This window comes from Haliaeetus leucocephalus, unplaced genomic scaffold (genome assembly GCF_000737465.1).
Source record: "Haliaeetus leucocephalus isolate CR32 unplaced genomic scaffold, Haliaeetus_leucocephalus-4.0 Scaffold428, whole genome shotgun sequence".
Taxonomy (NCBI): domain Eukaryota; kingdom Metazoa; phylum Chordata; class Aves; order Accipitriformes; family Accipitridae; genus Haliaeetus; species Haliaeetus leucocephalus.
The window spans coordinates 1335648-1349524 of NW_010972864.1; the positions used below are offsets into that span (position 1 = coordinate 1335648).

General features: G+C 35.6%; 1 protein-coding gene across 1 annotated transcript in view; it reads left to right on the plus strand.

The window, feature by feature from the left end:
- Positions 1-2057: 2057 nt before the first annotated feature.
- Positions 2058-13877, plus strand: part of RBBP8 (retinoblastoma binding protein 8) — a 35133-nt gene continuing 23313 nt past the window's right edge. Inside the window, exons 1-3 of the mRNA XM_010574324.1 lie at positions 2058-2169; positions 7371-7413; positions 12009-12104. Coding sequence (XP_010572626.1) covers positions 2058-2169; positions 7371-7413; positions 12009-12104 — 251 coding nt within the window. The remainder of the gene's footprint in view (positions 2170-7370; positions 7414-12008; positions 12105-13877) is intronic.

Sequence of the window (13877 nt, forward strand, 5' to 3'; positions counted from 1 at the left end):
CCCCCGCCCCCCCCCCCCCCCCCCCCCCCCCCCGCCCAGTGGGATGGGGGAGAGAATCAGGGGAAAAGAAGGGTAAAACTCCTGGGTTGAGATAAGAACAGTTTAATAGAACAGAAAGGAAGAAACTAATCATGATAATAACAACAATAATGATAACATGACAATAATAATAAAAGGATTGGAATATACAAAACAAGTGATGCACAGTGCAATTGCTCAGCACTCGCTGACTGATGCCCAGTTAGTTCCTGAGCAGCGATCCGGCCCTCCCAGCCAACTCCACCCAGTTTATATACTGGGCATGACATCCCATGGTATGGAATACCCCTTTGGCCAGTTTGGGTCAGCTGTCCTGGCTGTGTCCCCTCCCAACTCCTTGTGCCCCTCCAGCCTTCTTCCTGGCTGGGCACGAGAAGCTGAAAAATCCTTGACTTGGTCTAAATGCTACTTAGCAACAACTGAAAACATCAGTGTGTTATCAACATTCTTCTCATACTAAATCCAAAACATAACACTATATCAGCTACTAGAAAGAAAATTAACTCTATCCCAGCCAAAACCAGGACATACTCTTATACTGTAGAAAACATACAGTTCAAGTGTTCCTGTGTTGTTGAGAATAATGCTTTGTTCCGTTTATTCATTATTTTCATTCTATTTTAAAGACAGCCAGACTGAAAGAAAAGTGACTTGCTTAAGACTGCACAGAGATATGAGAAAGGAGACTGGAACCAAGGCCTCTAGGCCTTACACTAGGTCACTGACCACTGGACTGAACATTTTATCATGGTGAATCTAGGGGACCAGCTAAACCAGTAGCTGCATTCAGATATTCTAAGTTGCTTGAAGGCTCTTAAGACAGGCAGTGCAGCTTCTTGACTGATTGTAGACCTTCTATCATCTGAACTACAACTATAACTTGTGCCTCAAAAATTAGAGAGCCAGTTGCTCATTTTATTTGTCTATATAGACATTGTGGTTTGCTTGCTCAGGCTGCTCCTTCAGGAATAGTACAAAATACCTGAGGGGTTTTTTTTTTCTTATTGAAATTTGTATTACAGAGTAATAGAGATAGCTCTGTCCACCTGGTAGTGAAACAGTACCTGTTCAAAAGTGTTTGTTTAAAATTGACCACATAAAAATGGGGAGAATTTAGAATGTCCGGTTTCATACACAGGGAACTGAAGGACAGGGAGGTTACGTGAATATTTCAATATTGGATATCCAGTGCCGATAGAATTGAACCTTACCTTGGCTCAGACCCAGATCTGAGTACCATGCTTCCCCTGCAGTTTACCTGAGGGCATCATCTGTGCTAAGAAACCCTTTAAAACAAATAAGAATTATGGGTAAGATCGTTCGGAGTTGTGTAGGCAGTCTGGCTTTTAAGACAGAGCTGTCTGATAGTTCTTGTCAAATACTAGTGTTTTGGAGGTTTATAAATTTTGAGATTACTCTCCTATTACCTTTTCATCGGGGAGTGGGAATCATTTCAATGTAGAATCACGAAGACTTCAAGGGAATATGAGCTTTTTTTTGCAGAAGAGTGTCATTTGAATCCATGTTTATGTAAAAGATGTATATATACAAACACATCTCTGATAAAACTTCTGACAAATGCTTTTGCTGACAGCCAGATTTTGGAAGCATGGGTTACTTTTGGCAAGCAGGATTCTGTTTAACTGCAGCTTTACATAGGAAAAGAAGACAGACTTCTAAGCATCTTAATCTAATTTTAAGTTTATAGCTGTTTAAGGGGGGGGGAATTCTGTTAGTTTATAACTACTTTTACCAAAATACTTAGCACCTTCCACACTTTCAGGGGGGCTGTCAGTATACAGTACAGCTCAAGCAAGGATAGGCAGTAAGCTATGTATTTTGTCCATGGCTGCAAGTTACACTCTGATAAATGCAAATGTAATTGTTGTCAATCTGTCATTGCAGGCATACACCTGTCTTCAGAAACAGTTTCATAAGTATGTAATTTAAAACTTAAACTGTGAGAGTGAGCCAGTTCTGCAAATAAGTCAAAGAAGTTAGGACCAGAAAAAGGCAAGATGAATGCATCTGGAGGAAGCTGTGGGAGCCCTAGTTCTGCAGAACCTACAGGAGATTTCTTCAAGGAATTGTGGTCCAAACTGAAAGAATGTCATGATAAAGAAGTACAAGGTAAATTCTTAAAGTTTGGGTTCACAGAAGGCTGTCTGTTACCACAGAAAATCTTTGAACCAGAGTACCACTCCGTCTGCATGGACTATATAGATTTTTAATGTCTTATGTTATGTGGGAAGTTGGACTGGAGGATTACAAATGATCCTTACAGATTGGCCACCTAAGCCTGGCTTAACAGGATTAGATTTAAACTGTCAACAAGTATAAATGATTTGCTAGGTCAGTGAAGAAAAAGTAACACAATGTTACATGGGATCTGTGTTTTCTTAGGAAGTTATTTAAATATTACTTCACCTTTAATAGATTATGATTCAAAGTTTCCAAATCAAGTTATTCAGTGGAATTTTTTGCTTTTTTCTTTTGCCTTTGGGTTTAGTCATTGGGTTCAGATACATTAAAATGGTTTGCATTGTTTATTTCCTCTAACTTGTGCAAAATACCACTGCAGATTAATATTACTGAAAAGTATTTCTTCAGTTTTTAGTGTTCCAAATCTTCTCAGCAAAATTTATAATTGAGCCACTTATTCTTATGTTAGATTTTGTGACCTCTGATATCAATTTTACTATGGATTGACTGTTGGTGTCCATTTGTTCTTCAGTAGTGCAGGAAATTAATAACACTCAAAGTAAAGATGAATAATTACACTATGTGTTTATATTCTTATAATATTGTTTTACAAGTAGTATTCATAAAATGTTTTGCTAAAAATACTTCATAAGAAGTTAAAATTTTGGTCTGCTAATCTCAAGTCACACAATCCATTCTTTTGGATGGAATTAGAACAGTATTTGACTGAATCTTCCAACAAGCATATCCTTATGCATGAAATAGTATTTATATTAGGCTGGAATAAAAGCAGACGAGTTTTTGTGAATTAAGAGCTTTAGTCATGCAAGTGGATCTTTGTAGCCAGACCATTCCAGTGGCCTTGGTTGTTTCCACCAGCCTCAAAACAGTTCCAGGTCTGTCCATTTAGGTCCAGTTATATCATCACTTCTTAATTCCAAAAACTGTGGGTGATTGTTTTATAATGTATAGATGTTTCATACCTCCCACTGAAACTCTTGACTCAACAGTTTGCAACACTGGGCCTTGACAATTTGTGTTAGTAATTTTTAAAAAACATCAACCAAACAAAAAAACTTCTATCAGTTTGGCAACTGAAAGAAAAGATGTACCAGATAGTAACATTTTGTTACATTAAAAAAACTATGTGTAACCATACGAAATATAATTTTATATTGTGCCCCAAAACACAAAAAAAATCTTACTTATTTTTTATGATTTTTTTTTTTTTAATTCTTGATGGTTCTTTTCAGAGTGTGTGTGATGTCATCTGCAGATAAATGTGGAAGTACTGACAGAATGGGATCTGGCAATCTGTGGCATGTCTGAACAACAAAAACTAAACAAACAAAAAGCTCTAATGTAGAGGGTAATGTTAAGTGACCCCTTCTCTAGTTTCTTAGGATGTGCAGCACGTGATTTTAAAGTTTTGGTTTTCTTTATGCAAGTGAAGATACTCTTTAGAATGCATACTGGGTGTGGCCAGATAATTTTGCCACTAGGCAGTCTTTTTCATGCCTAGCCCTTTGTCAGTATGTCCCGCACCGTGTTAGGTAAAATTAGGTCTTCCATGATAACATCAAAGACATGCCTGAAGGATAGTTAATTTTTTCAAAAGGTGGGGATCCTCTTATAGAAAATGGTACTGGAAGATATTTTAGAAACATCAAACACAGGCTTGCCTGGACTTTGCTTGTTTCTGAACTCTATAAATAAGAATTAAAATTGACTCATGAGTTTCCAATCTAAATGTCAGCAAAAAATTATTTTAAAGATGGTGGAAGGTGGATTAAGGGAAAGTTAATAGTTAGAGAAAAAGCTTTTTGCATGTACAATGCACATGGTAGTGAACAGTGTAATGGTGGTATTCTTATTTATTACAAATCCATGAAAAGTAGGATTTATGACACATGAGCTTCAAATGATCAGGCATATTATACAAGTTATAATATTTATATATCTATAGAATATAGACTAGAGAATACTTCAAACTCACAGTTTGAAATTGATTTTATTGAATTTTTATATTACTGTATTGTAAAGGGTGTATTTTTCCACCATGTTAGCTAAACAAACCCAGCTTCTTATTCTTTTAAACTGATCACTTGCAAAAAAATTCGAAATTTTAGCCCTCTTCAGACAAACTAGCTATCGCTTTCTCTCAAATTCATTTTGTGACAGTGGGTAGGATTCCTACAACCCAGTTTCAAAAGATGTTGGGCACGGTCAATGTCAGTTGATTTTTTCACGGAATTCAGAAGTGCTCAGCAACTCAGAATAATGGTCATTAAAACTATGTTTGCTTTTATTTCCTACCTGTAGAATGTGTGGTATACTTGCATAGTGCTCACAAATTAGAAAGGAATTTAATAATGCTGTTTATAAAGTGACTAATTTCTGCAGGTGTTAATACTTGCATCTAGCTCAAAAGAATTGTATGGATACTTGCTGCATGTTGGTCTTACCAACATGGTTCCTGAGGATGAATTCAAGTCTAAAGCTCAATACTAAAAAGAAACGTATTTTAGCATAGAAGTGTGAGGAGAGGTTTTTTTTCAATTATTCCTTACCTATGAAAAGCAGAAGATACCAATAGGGAAAAAACTGTAGTCATAGATAGAGAGAAAATTATGAGGAAAGCAAACTCATCAATAGATTGCTGTAGGAAAAATTGCTGGAAGCTCCTCAAAAGTAAATAATTATAGAAAACAGGGTGGAAGGGATCTTAGGAGGTCATCTAGTCCATCTCTATAGCCTTAAGGTAGGATTATGTCTGTGTCATTGCTGAAGGAAGCTTGTCCAACCCATTCTGAGAAAACTTAAGCGATAAGAGATTCTGCAGTCTTCCAGGCACTGTCAGTTTTAAGAAGGTGGATTTAATGCATTTGAACGTTCATCAGAACAGAAATTGTCATAGCCATTAATTGAGACATTACAGGTACATAGTCTAATCAAGTTGCAAGTTTCATAAAATAGTGTTGTGTGTTTAATTAATCTGCCTGGTGATAGTTCAAAGAAAGTCTCCATCACTTTAATGGGGACAGTGTGTCATTTAATAAAGCACTTATGAGCTTTAGGTAACGTAGATTTATATAGTCTGCAGCTTGTCTATTCCATAGAAATATTGTATAAAAGATAAAATTGAATTGGGAATGTACATAGTGTAGTTCCACGTAAGTTTATATGCTCACGAGAGGGTTAAATAAGGAAATCTGAAAAAGCAAAGCTCTTTAAATGAGCATGCTTAAAAGCCCCCAGCACTCTGGAAAAGCAAAAGGAAGAGATTACATCCGATGTAGTAATTCAATGCTCTTGGATAAATATAACAAACTGGTTTCCTGCCTTCTCATTGCAGTCATTTGAATTAAGAAAAAATGCAACCTTTAAGTAACTAGTTTGGTTCCTCCTGAATTCAGGTGAGAGGGGAGATAGTGTTACCTGTAGTACGGTACTGGGCCTTTTGAGCGCTGCCTCTTCGAGTTGTGGCTCAGGTTGCCAATGTTACAATCCTAAATACTTGCTGAACAGACTACCTGTTCATACAGGAGGTGCATTGTTGTGCAGCTTCATTCCTTCCAATGGGTGTGGAGCAGCATTAAAGCACACTTTATAGGGGTTCTAATTGCAGATGCCTAATTGACTTGATGAATAGCAACTACTTAAAAAAATAAACCCTCTTTCTATGCTGATCTGCATGATAGAACATAACATCTCACAGGTGTTGAACACTTAGAGATAAAAAAAATCCTGCTATATTTCCTAAGAACTTTTTAAAGTAGTCTCTGTGCATTTTTATCTCATTGTCCCACTGGCATCTTGTAGCAGTCTGTGACATGGGTTCACTGAGGTGCTAGCTGGCCTGACTTAACATTTTAAGTGGCCTGAAGAGTGAACCTTCTCAAGCAAGTAGTTTTCCCCTTTGAGCTGTTCCCAGTTGAGTATGGTAGGGGAGAGAAAAAAGAAGTCTATTAGCTGCCTTAACCTACATTTTTTATAGTAAGATGTAATATCTGGTATGTGTTTTGGTTTAAATTCAGAATTGTCAGAAGTTTTCTTAAAAGTGTTCTGGTTTTGTAAGTTTATCCTATTATCCTAAACGACTAATACTTTTGCAAGAAAGCTCACAAGACATCTTATAATCAACCTGACGTTGCTCACAACTTTGCATAGTTTGAAGAAAATATGGCATTAGGAAAAAATTGTTACATTACTTTCTGATGTCATATGAAAATTTCTATTGGATTTGTATTTAAGAAAATGTTGTATCATTGGACTTTGATTATTTCTGGAATGGCCAGCTTGTGTGTAGGTAGTAACACATAAACTTCCATAGCACTGCATCTCACTTCTTAAGCTGTGCTGTACTTAAAGCACCTTTTATCTTCCTGCCCCTGTGCACATACACGTGCACCCAAAACCTTGCAAGCAGATTGGCTGGACTGCTGTCTAGCCCCTGGGCTGTCAGCTGGCCACTCCTGCCGAGAGCATGGTTGTAGTTGCAAACCTTTTTACTTCCGCACAGAACATATGTTTAGGAGTGGGAGAAGGGCCCCAGATGAAATATCATTCCTCAGTTCACCTTAACATATTCCAAAGAAGCTTTGGGTCAGAGGGTCTGGTAGCATACCTCAAATAGAGTATGTTGTCCTTTTGTGCTTTAAAGCCTTGAATCATGTATTTTTAAGGTTTCCTTTACGCATATACATTGTAATACATGTTTAAGTTCAGTGGTTGGATGCTACATTTCAAGTGTAGTATTATGCATTTATGTGTATACAGAACGTATTTTATGCTACTTCTGTAGGCATAGTCAATGAAAATATATTGACAGTGCTTGGTATTCATGTGTGGTTTTTTACAAAGGTGCTTTTATACATGTTGAAGTGGCAATCTGCATGTTTGCTTAAGAAGTCCCTATTTCCCAGAGATCATAATAGCTGTATTTGTTTCCAAGATCCTGTAGAACATACTCAAGAAGTCCAGAATGAACCATTTTCTCTCCAAATTAGTGACATTTTTTTCTCTTTTGCAGATGTTGTTGGCAAAAGGAGAGTTAGTTTATTGTTTAATTCTTTTTTTTTTTTTAATCAAAATTCTATAACATGTATTTTCTTCTTTCCACTTTTCAGGCTTACAGCTGAAAATATCTAAGTTGAAAAAGGAAAGATGCTTGTAAGTACTCATCCTAATGATCTAATTTATTGAAGGAGAGTCTGAGTACCATTAACGAGCCATAATTCTTGTAATATCAATTAAAGTTTCATGGATTCTTCCTTCAGACATGTACAAAACTCTGCTTACTTTAATAAATCAGCTGAAGTAATCTAAAGATATAAGTAACTCTTTATAGGGTGCGTAACCTGAACACTAGGTTTGCCTTACTTGAATAAATGACTTGTAAGGCCTTCTTATTTACAGTATTTCTAGGATGCCTATCAAGATGTTGACATTTCTAATATGAAAGATAATTAGGGAGACATTTTAAAATTGAGGTCAAATCTGTAAAAGAGAAGTAAGTGACAAAACAACATGCCAACTATTTTTAGAATGTTTTTTTTTGCTGCATGTTTGCCTTTAGTATCAGGTGTTGTGCCTTAACTCAGCTTTCAATCATTCAGTAAAGATTCTGGTAATAAACTTGCTAATTTTCACTCAATTCTTATATTTTAAGACATATGTAACTTCTTTTGCAGTCATTATTTGCTACTAATTTTTAGTTCTGTTCATTAGAAGCAATTTGGGGAAAAAAATCTGATTTACATGTACAGTAGAATCACAATATATATTTACAGCATTAAATCAGCTTTTATTTTCTTTCTGCTGACTAAAGCCATATTTAATTAAATGATAAGAGATATGCTAATGTGATTATTTAAATTTTTACTTCAGGTTTAATTACACTAATATTATGTTAATATTACGTATGACCTGTATTATGAGTTGCACTTTATAAAGTGCTGTGTAGGAGGAATAAAAATAAATTACTTGATCTTCTTCCACTTTGGAAAACATCTAATCATATTAGATATGTTAGAGAAATCAAACTCTTCTTAAAATTAGCAAAAATATTCCATATTTGCATTCCCAGCATTTCCATCTGAAGTCAAAGATATGCAATCTTAGTTTTAAAGTGTAGCCCCAGTGCTCTCCAGCATAGTTTGTGCTTTTTTCAGAATTAACATTTGTATCATCATCTAGTCAGTTTTCTTTCTCATTAATTCCTGTTAGGTTTTTTAGTTTTCTCTATTTTAGTTGCATTTTTCAAATTGTATAAGCAGGAAATAACCCTCCCCTGGACTAGAAAAGTTAGGTCATTATGTGCTTTTTTGTACAATAGTAAGGAACTCAAGCAACTCTCAAGTATTTTTGACAGTTATTGTCCAAACTCCCTGCTGTGCTTATATTTCTGGTTGGGAGGGAAACAAAGGTGTTCTTTCCATAGGAGTAAATTCCCTCTAGTGGAATCCATCTTTCCTTTTCCTGTAACATGAGGTATGTAAATGCATCTTATAATGATACTGGCTTTTCTAGTATAATTTGATTCTACTACAATACATACTTAACTTGCTGTCTACTTCTATTATAACTGTTCTTCTGTAATTATAACTATGTCTCACTTCCAGGAAGATCGTTCTTGTTTCTTTTCACTAGGCTTTTGGAAGAAATTGCCTTCAGTTGTGTGATGCTCTCTTCCCTAGATATCTTTTCGCATTTTGTTTATCCTTTGTAGTGCTCAAACATCCTCTGAACTTTTGTTTTGCTTATTTCAGTTAAATATTGCCCATCCTGCTGGCATTTGATAATCCACAGTAGCACTTTGAGCCTGCGCAGCATTGTGTTTTCTCACATTTCAGCTGCATTCATACAGATCTCGTCTCTGAAGGCTATAGATAATTGTCTATGGTTTTGACTTTTGTCTGCACGATGTCACTCCGGTGCTTGCAGAGCAGGTGCAAGTGTTTTCTTTGCACTTTCTGAGGGTTAAAGGCTGCAGAGAAGCTGATAGAAGATAGCAGTGGCAGCTGAAGGAACGGTTCAGGACAGAATCACAAGGGGACGGATTAATCACTTCTGCAACAGCATCCACCTTATTCTGGTACCATCAGGATTCCCTGCATTTACCAAGCAATTCACCAAACCTGCAGCAGGGTTTACAGTCCCAAGAGTACCTGTGTGGCTAACTCCCTGTTCCCCAGCATATGCACCTGCTCCTCAGGATCAAGATTTGTCAGCTTTTATAGGGCTTCTTGTTCAATCTCCAACACTAGTAGAACACAGTATATACTATTTGCAGCTGCTGTTTAATTGTGTCTAAGAGGTCACAAATTATTTAAAAAAAAATGGCAATAGAGTCCAGTTGCTTATTTGGTCTGTCAGTGAATTTTTAGTCAATTGGAGACACAAATTCATATGACCTTTATCAAGATTTTGAGTTCAGGTTGCATCATGGAATGTTGCCATATCTTTCATTAAAATCCAAATAGCATGTGTGTTATTCATACTTTAAATATATGCTTTCTGAACATTAAGATTGATACTGCAGTATCACGAGGAATATATTTATGTTAGTATGTGAAATTATATTAGGTTATTGGATGGCTTTCCACTTTCTTTTCTGGAAAAAAATCAATTTAACATTTTGTTATTTCTTATGTATAATTCACAAATTAAGTAGTTATTTAATTTTTAATCTAAAAGGATAAAATTAAGTTATTGTTAACTTAACCTGGTGTATCATGAGTTGCTTCCATGTTCTGAAATCTTAAATTGATCGGCTAATTTTCTAGATGATGAATATTACTAGTGATGTGACTGAACACATACCGAATGATTTGATTATTGTTTGTTGGAATCTTTCTACAATTACCACATTGTAGATACAGTAATCTTACATAGGAGGTCTTGTTCTCCTTGGTGCATCTGAATACCTGAGGTTTAGTGTTTCAGACTTGGTAATCAACTGACAATGAGTGCCTTATTTTGTATCCCACTTCAGCATTGGAGCTAATGACTTGCAAATGCTAAGTCAGAGACTGTTCATTATGCAGAGTGCCTTCATAGCCAAAAATGTCTGTCATGTTTATCAGGTGCACTGGAATTCTAAAAAAAAAAAAAAAAAAAAACCCAGTTCCTTCTGTCACATCTTAGTGTGACCTTTTATAGGGTTTAGGTGGAAGGCATGGAGTATTAGTGTGTATTAATGTCTTCTTTATTTTTTTTTTAACAAATAACTTAATGCCATAGAATGACTTAAAGGTAGCTTGAGAAAAGATTTTGAAATTTGATGGTTTTTAGGCCTTCTGTAAGTTGCATAAACTGAAAACAATGAGATTTTTTTATGCCATAAACATCAGAAAAATACGGACTGCTTTTGTCAGACTTTTGCCATGGCCTGGCTGTATTTTGTTACTGAACTGAGGTAACAGAAATTTAACACTTTGTCCTCCCCAAGTGAAGGTACAAGTCTTAAATGGTCTCTCATGCTGTTTCCATGTAACTGTTTTATATGTTGTATTTGCAGCTGAAAAGAACAACACTGGTCTGGATGGTAGTACAGAAAAATAAAATATCTGTACTTAAATTTCAGAATTAAAATATGTCTGTGATTGTACACTGCGGAAGCTTCTGGCTGTCCCATTCACTTTATGACCCATGATTGTTGTATTACTCTACTACCAGCAGTACGAAAATGTGTTTGACTAACATATCTTAAAGGGATAGTGCCAATTTAAAAGTGTGTCTGTGTAAAAGAATTGTATCAACAAGTTAGTAAATATGTTTTCATTTCCTGTTGTGTGTGTGCTTAGCAGCTTTTTGTGAGCCAATTTCATGGCTTCCTCAAATAATCCATCTCAGGCAAACTGAAAACAAACACCTGCTTTCATGAAATATACAAAGGATTCCATGGTAAAGAGAAGAGCTGGGAATGAATTCTCAGAAGTTAGTCGTTGTCATGTTACATAGATTCAGCTGCTTAGCTTTTACTGAAAGTAAATTTCCTTGTAGAAAAAAATTGTGTGCTTGTTCCTCATACCTTGTTTGCACCTTGAAGAGGGAGCTAAAACTGGGAAGTTAATGTTACTGCTTTTCCTTAGCTCTTCTGAGGAGGAAACGTTCTTTGTTAGTTAAATAGTCCTGGCTTTTAGAGAAGGCATTTTCCCCAAGATCTTCTGTTTCTGAGGTTTTGGGGAAGAGAGTTCTGTTCTCTTTGTATTCATATTATGGGAATCCATGTTATATAGACTCTCAGAATTACTTCTTGAGGAACTAAACCTCTAATGGATCTAAAGACTTGTCAGAGTTTTACAAACCTAATGTGGTTTGCCACACTGCCAGATGCACTATGACAAGACCAAAATGACCTGATTGTGAAAGCCCCCAATTAGTTTCCCAACAGCTCGGCAACACAGTAAAATAAGAGAAGTGCTTGAGCTTATGTTCCCTGAAATTGTTGCTTGAATACTACTAGCTTTTATGCCTTGACTGTCATCAACTCTAATTTTTGTCCTGAGCAAAAAAACAGACTTATCAACAGAAGCTCAACTGTAATATGAATTAGAAACTAGCTGCTCCTTTCCTAACTCAGACATTTCTAAATTACCATTCATCAGAAACACTTGCTTCATTTATCTTCAACTTAGTATTTGTGCTGATGATAATCACATTTCCCAAGAATATGAAAGAAACATGCCAGAGAGAATTCTCTATTGAAAAACTAATAGCTGTAATTTAAAGCTAGAACTGATTTTTTCTCTATTTGATTTTAGGGATGCAGAGAGGCTTGAAGAGTTTTATACCAAGAACCAACAGCTCAGAGAACAGCAAAAAGCACTTCATGACACTATCAAGGTTTTAGAAGACAGGTGAAGTAGTGTCTTTTAGCTTTTGGGTTTGCTGTGTTTTGCTCTTACAGAGTAGCTCTGGATACTGTGCAAGTTGGGGTTTTTTGTTGGTTCATTTTTATTTTTTTTTTAGTAAACCAGTCCTTTTCTAATACAACCCAAATAGTGTGTTTTAAAGAAAAGTGTAGAATTTAGATTCTTCAGAGTTAAATTTTTGTTATTTTGTTTTTTTTTAAATGCTTAGCTTGCTTAGTTCAGTTAAAATAAATAGAAGTTAAATAGATCAGCTTGGGAGGCAGACAGCCATTTTAAAGCACATTCTTTTCCATCCATTTTTGTAGAGGTAAATTTGGTATCAATTGAGAGGTCATACAAGTACAAAAACCAAGGGCAAACTATATAATATACTTTGAAACTCATGAAATAACTCACTAAGATATATTTCAGATTTGAGGGGGTCTTTTTTTACCAGTTGTCTATTTTACCTAAATTTAATCACAGGTTCTGTCTTTTTGCCTTCTTTTGGACTTAGACGTTCTGATCACCTTTTGACCCATTCTGCCTTCCCTTATTTGTTCCTGTTTGATCTGGGATAGCAAAACAAAACCAATGTACATGAAATTACAGTGCATTTTTTTTTCTTTAAAAATGATAGCTCTTTTGGAAAGTGTATGTTAAATTTGCTGCTAATAGGCTCTCAGAAGCTTTCTAGTAACAGGAGATCATTAAGTAGTAAATTATTTTCCCACATTCCTGTGTTACCTCAAATTTTAGAACTATGATACTCAAATTTTGCTTTCAACTCTTTCTGTGGGAAAGGCATTAGGGATAAACTTGTAACTGTGCAGGTAATACACTTTCACACCACGTAGGTAGAGACACATTTGCAGAGTGCATTGACTTTTCTAATCCCTTAGCAGATGAAGTACTCACACTACGGAAAACAAAAAGGCTATTTAAAGTGGTTTAATACTGTGTTTATTACACAGTCAGATAAGGTAGTATGAAGAGGCATTTCAGTATTTTACTCTTTCCATCATTTCACAATATTAAAATACCCATAAACCAAAATGGCTTTTACTTCCAATATTCAACTGTGGAATTAGAAACTTAGGTGTACATTTGTTTTAGTACTTCATGTGTGAGCAGCAGCAATGCAGAGCTCTTAACTAATTGGTCTCTTATTTAGCAAGCAAAAGAGAGTCTGGTTTTCACTTTGGTAATACTGTTAGCTTTTTGTTGTGTACCAGAAATAAATACACTTCAGTTATCATCTGTAAAATGAACACACATTTCATTGCAGGAATGAATGTGTCAACTAAGATGGATTTATCATAACAAGTCTTTTTCTGATAGCAGATATGCTTTAAACAGCTGATTTAAACCACTAGGGACAGTGGAGGCAGTGCCTCACGTGGACTTTTGGATCCACTTCTAATTATTCATGTCTAGGTAAAGATAAAGGATTTCACATTTGCTTGGTATTTGTTACAGAGCGAACTTACTGCTTGTCCTTTTTATTTGATTGCTTTGCATGACAGTGATATATCCTTCTTAGATGAAGTAGTAATTGTATTTACTGAAATTATTTGCTTATTAGTATTTGCTTGAATGAACTTTACTTATAACGAATGGCAATTTATATCTGACAGTATTCTTAGTACGATACCTCACAAAGGCTTTCAGTGGCAAGGTGTAGCATGCTCCACTTTACTAAGTAATGCATGTTGCTTTAGAAGTATCCAGTACCTACAGTCATTTATACAAACGTTAGTACATGTGGTATTAGATTGT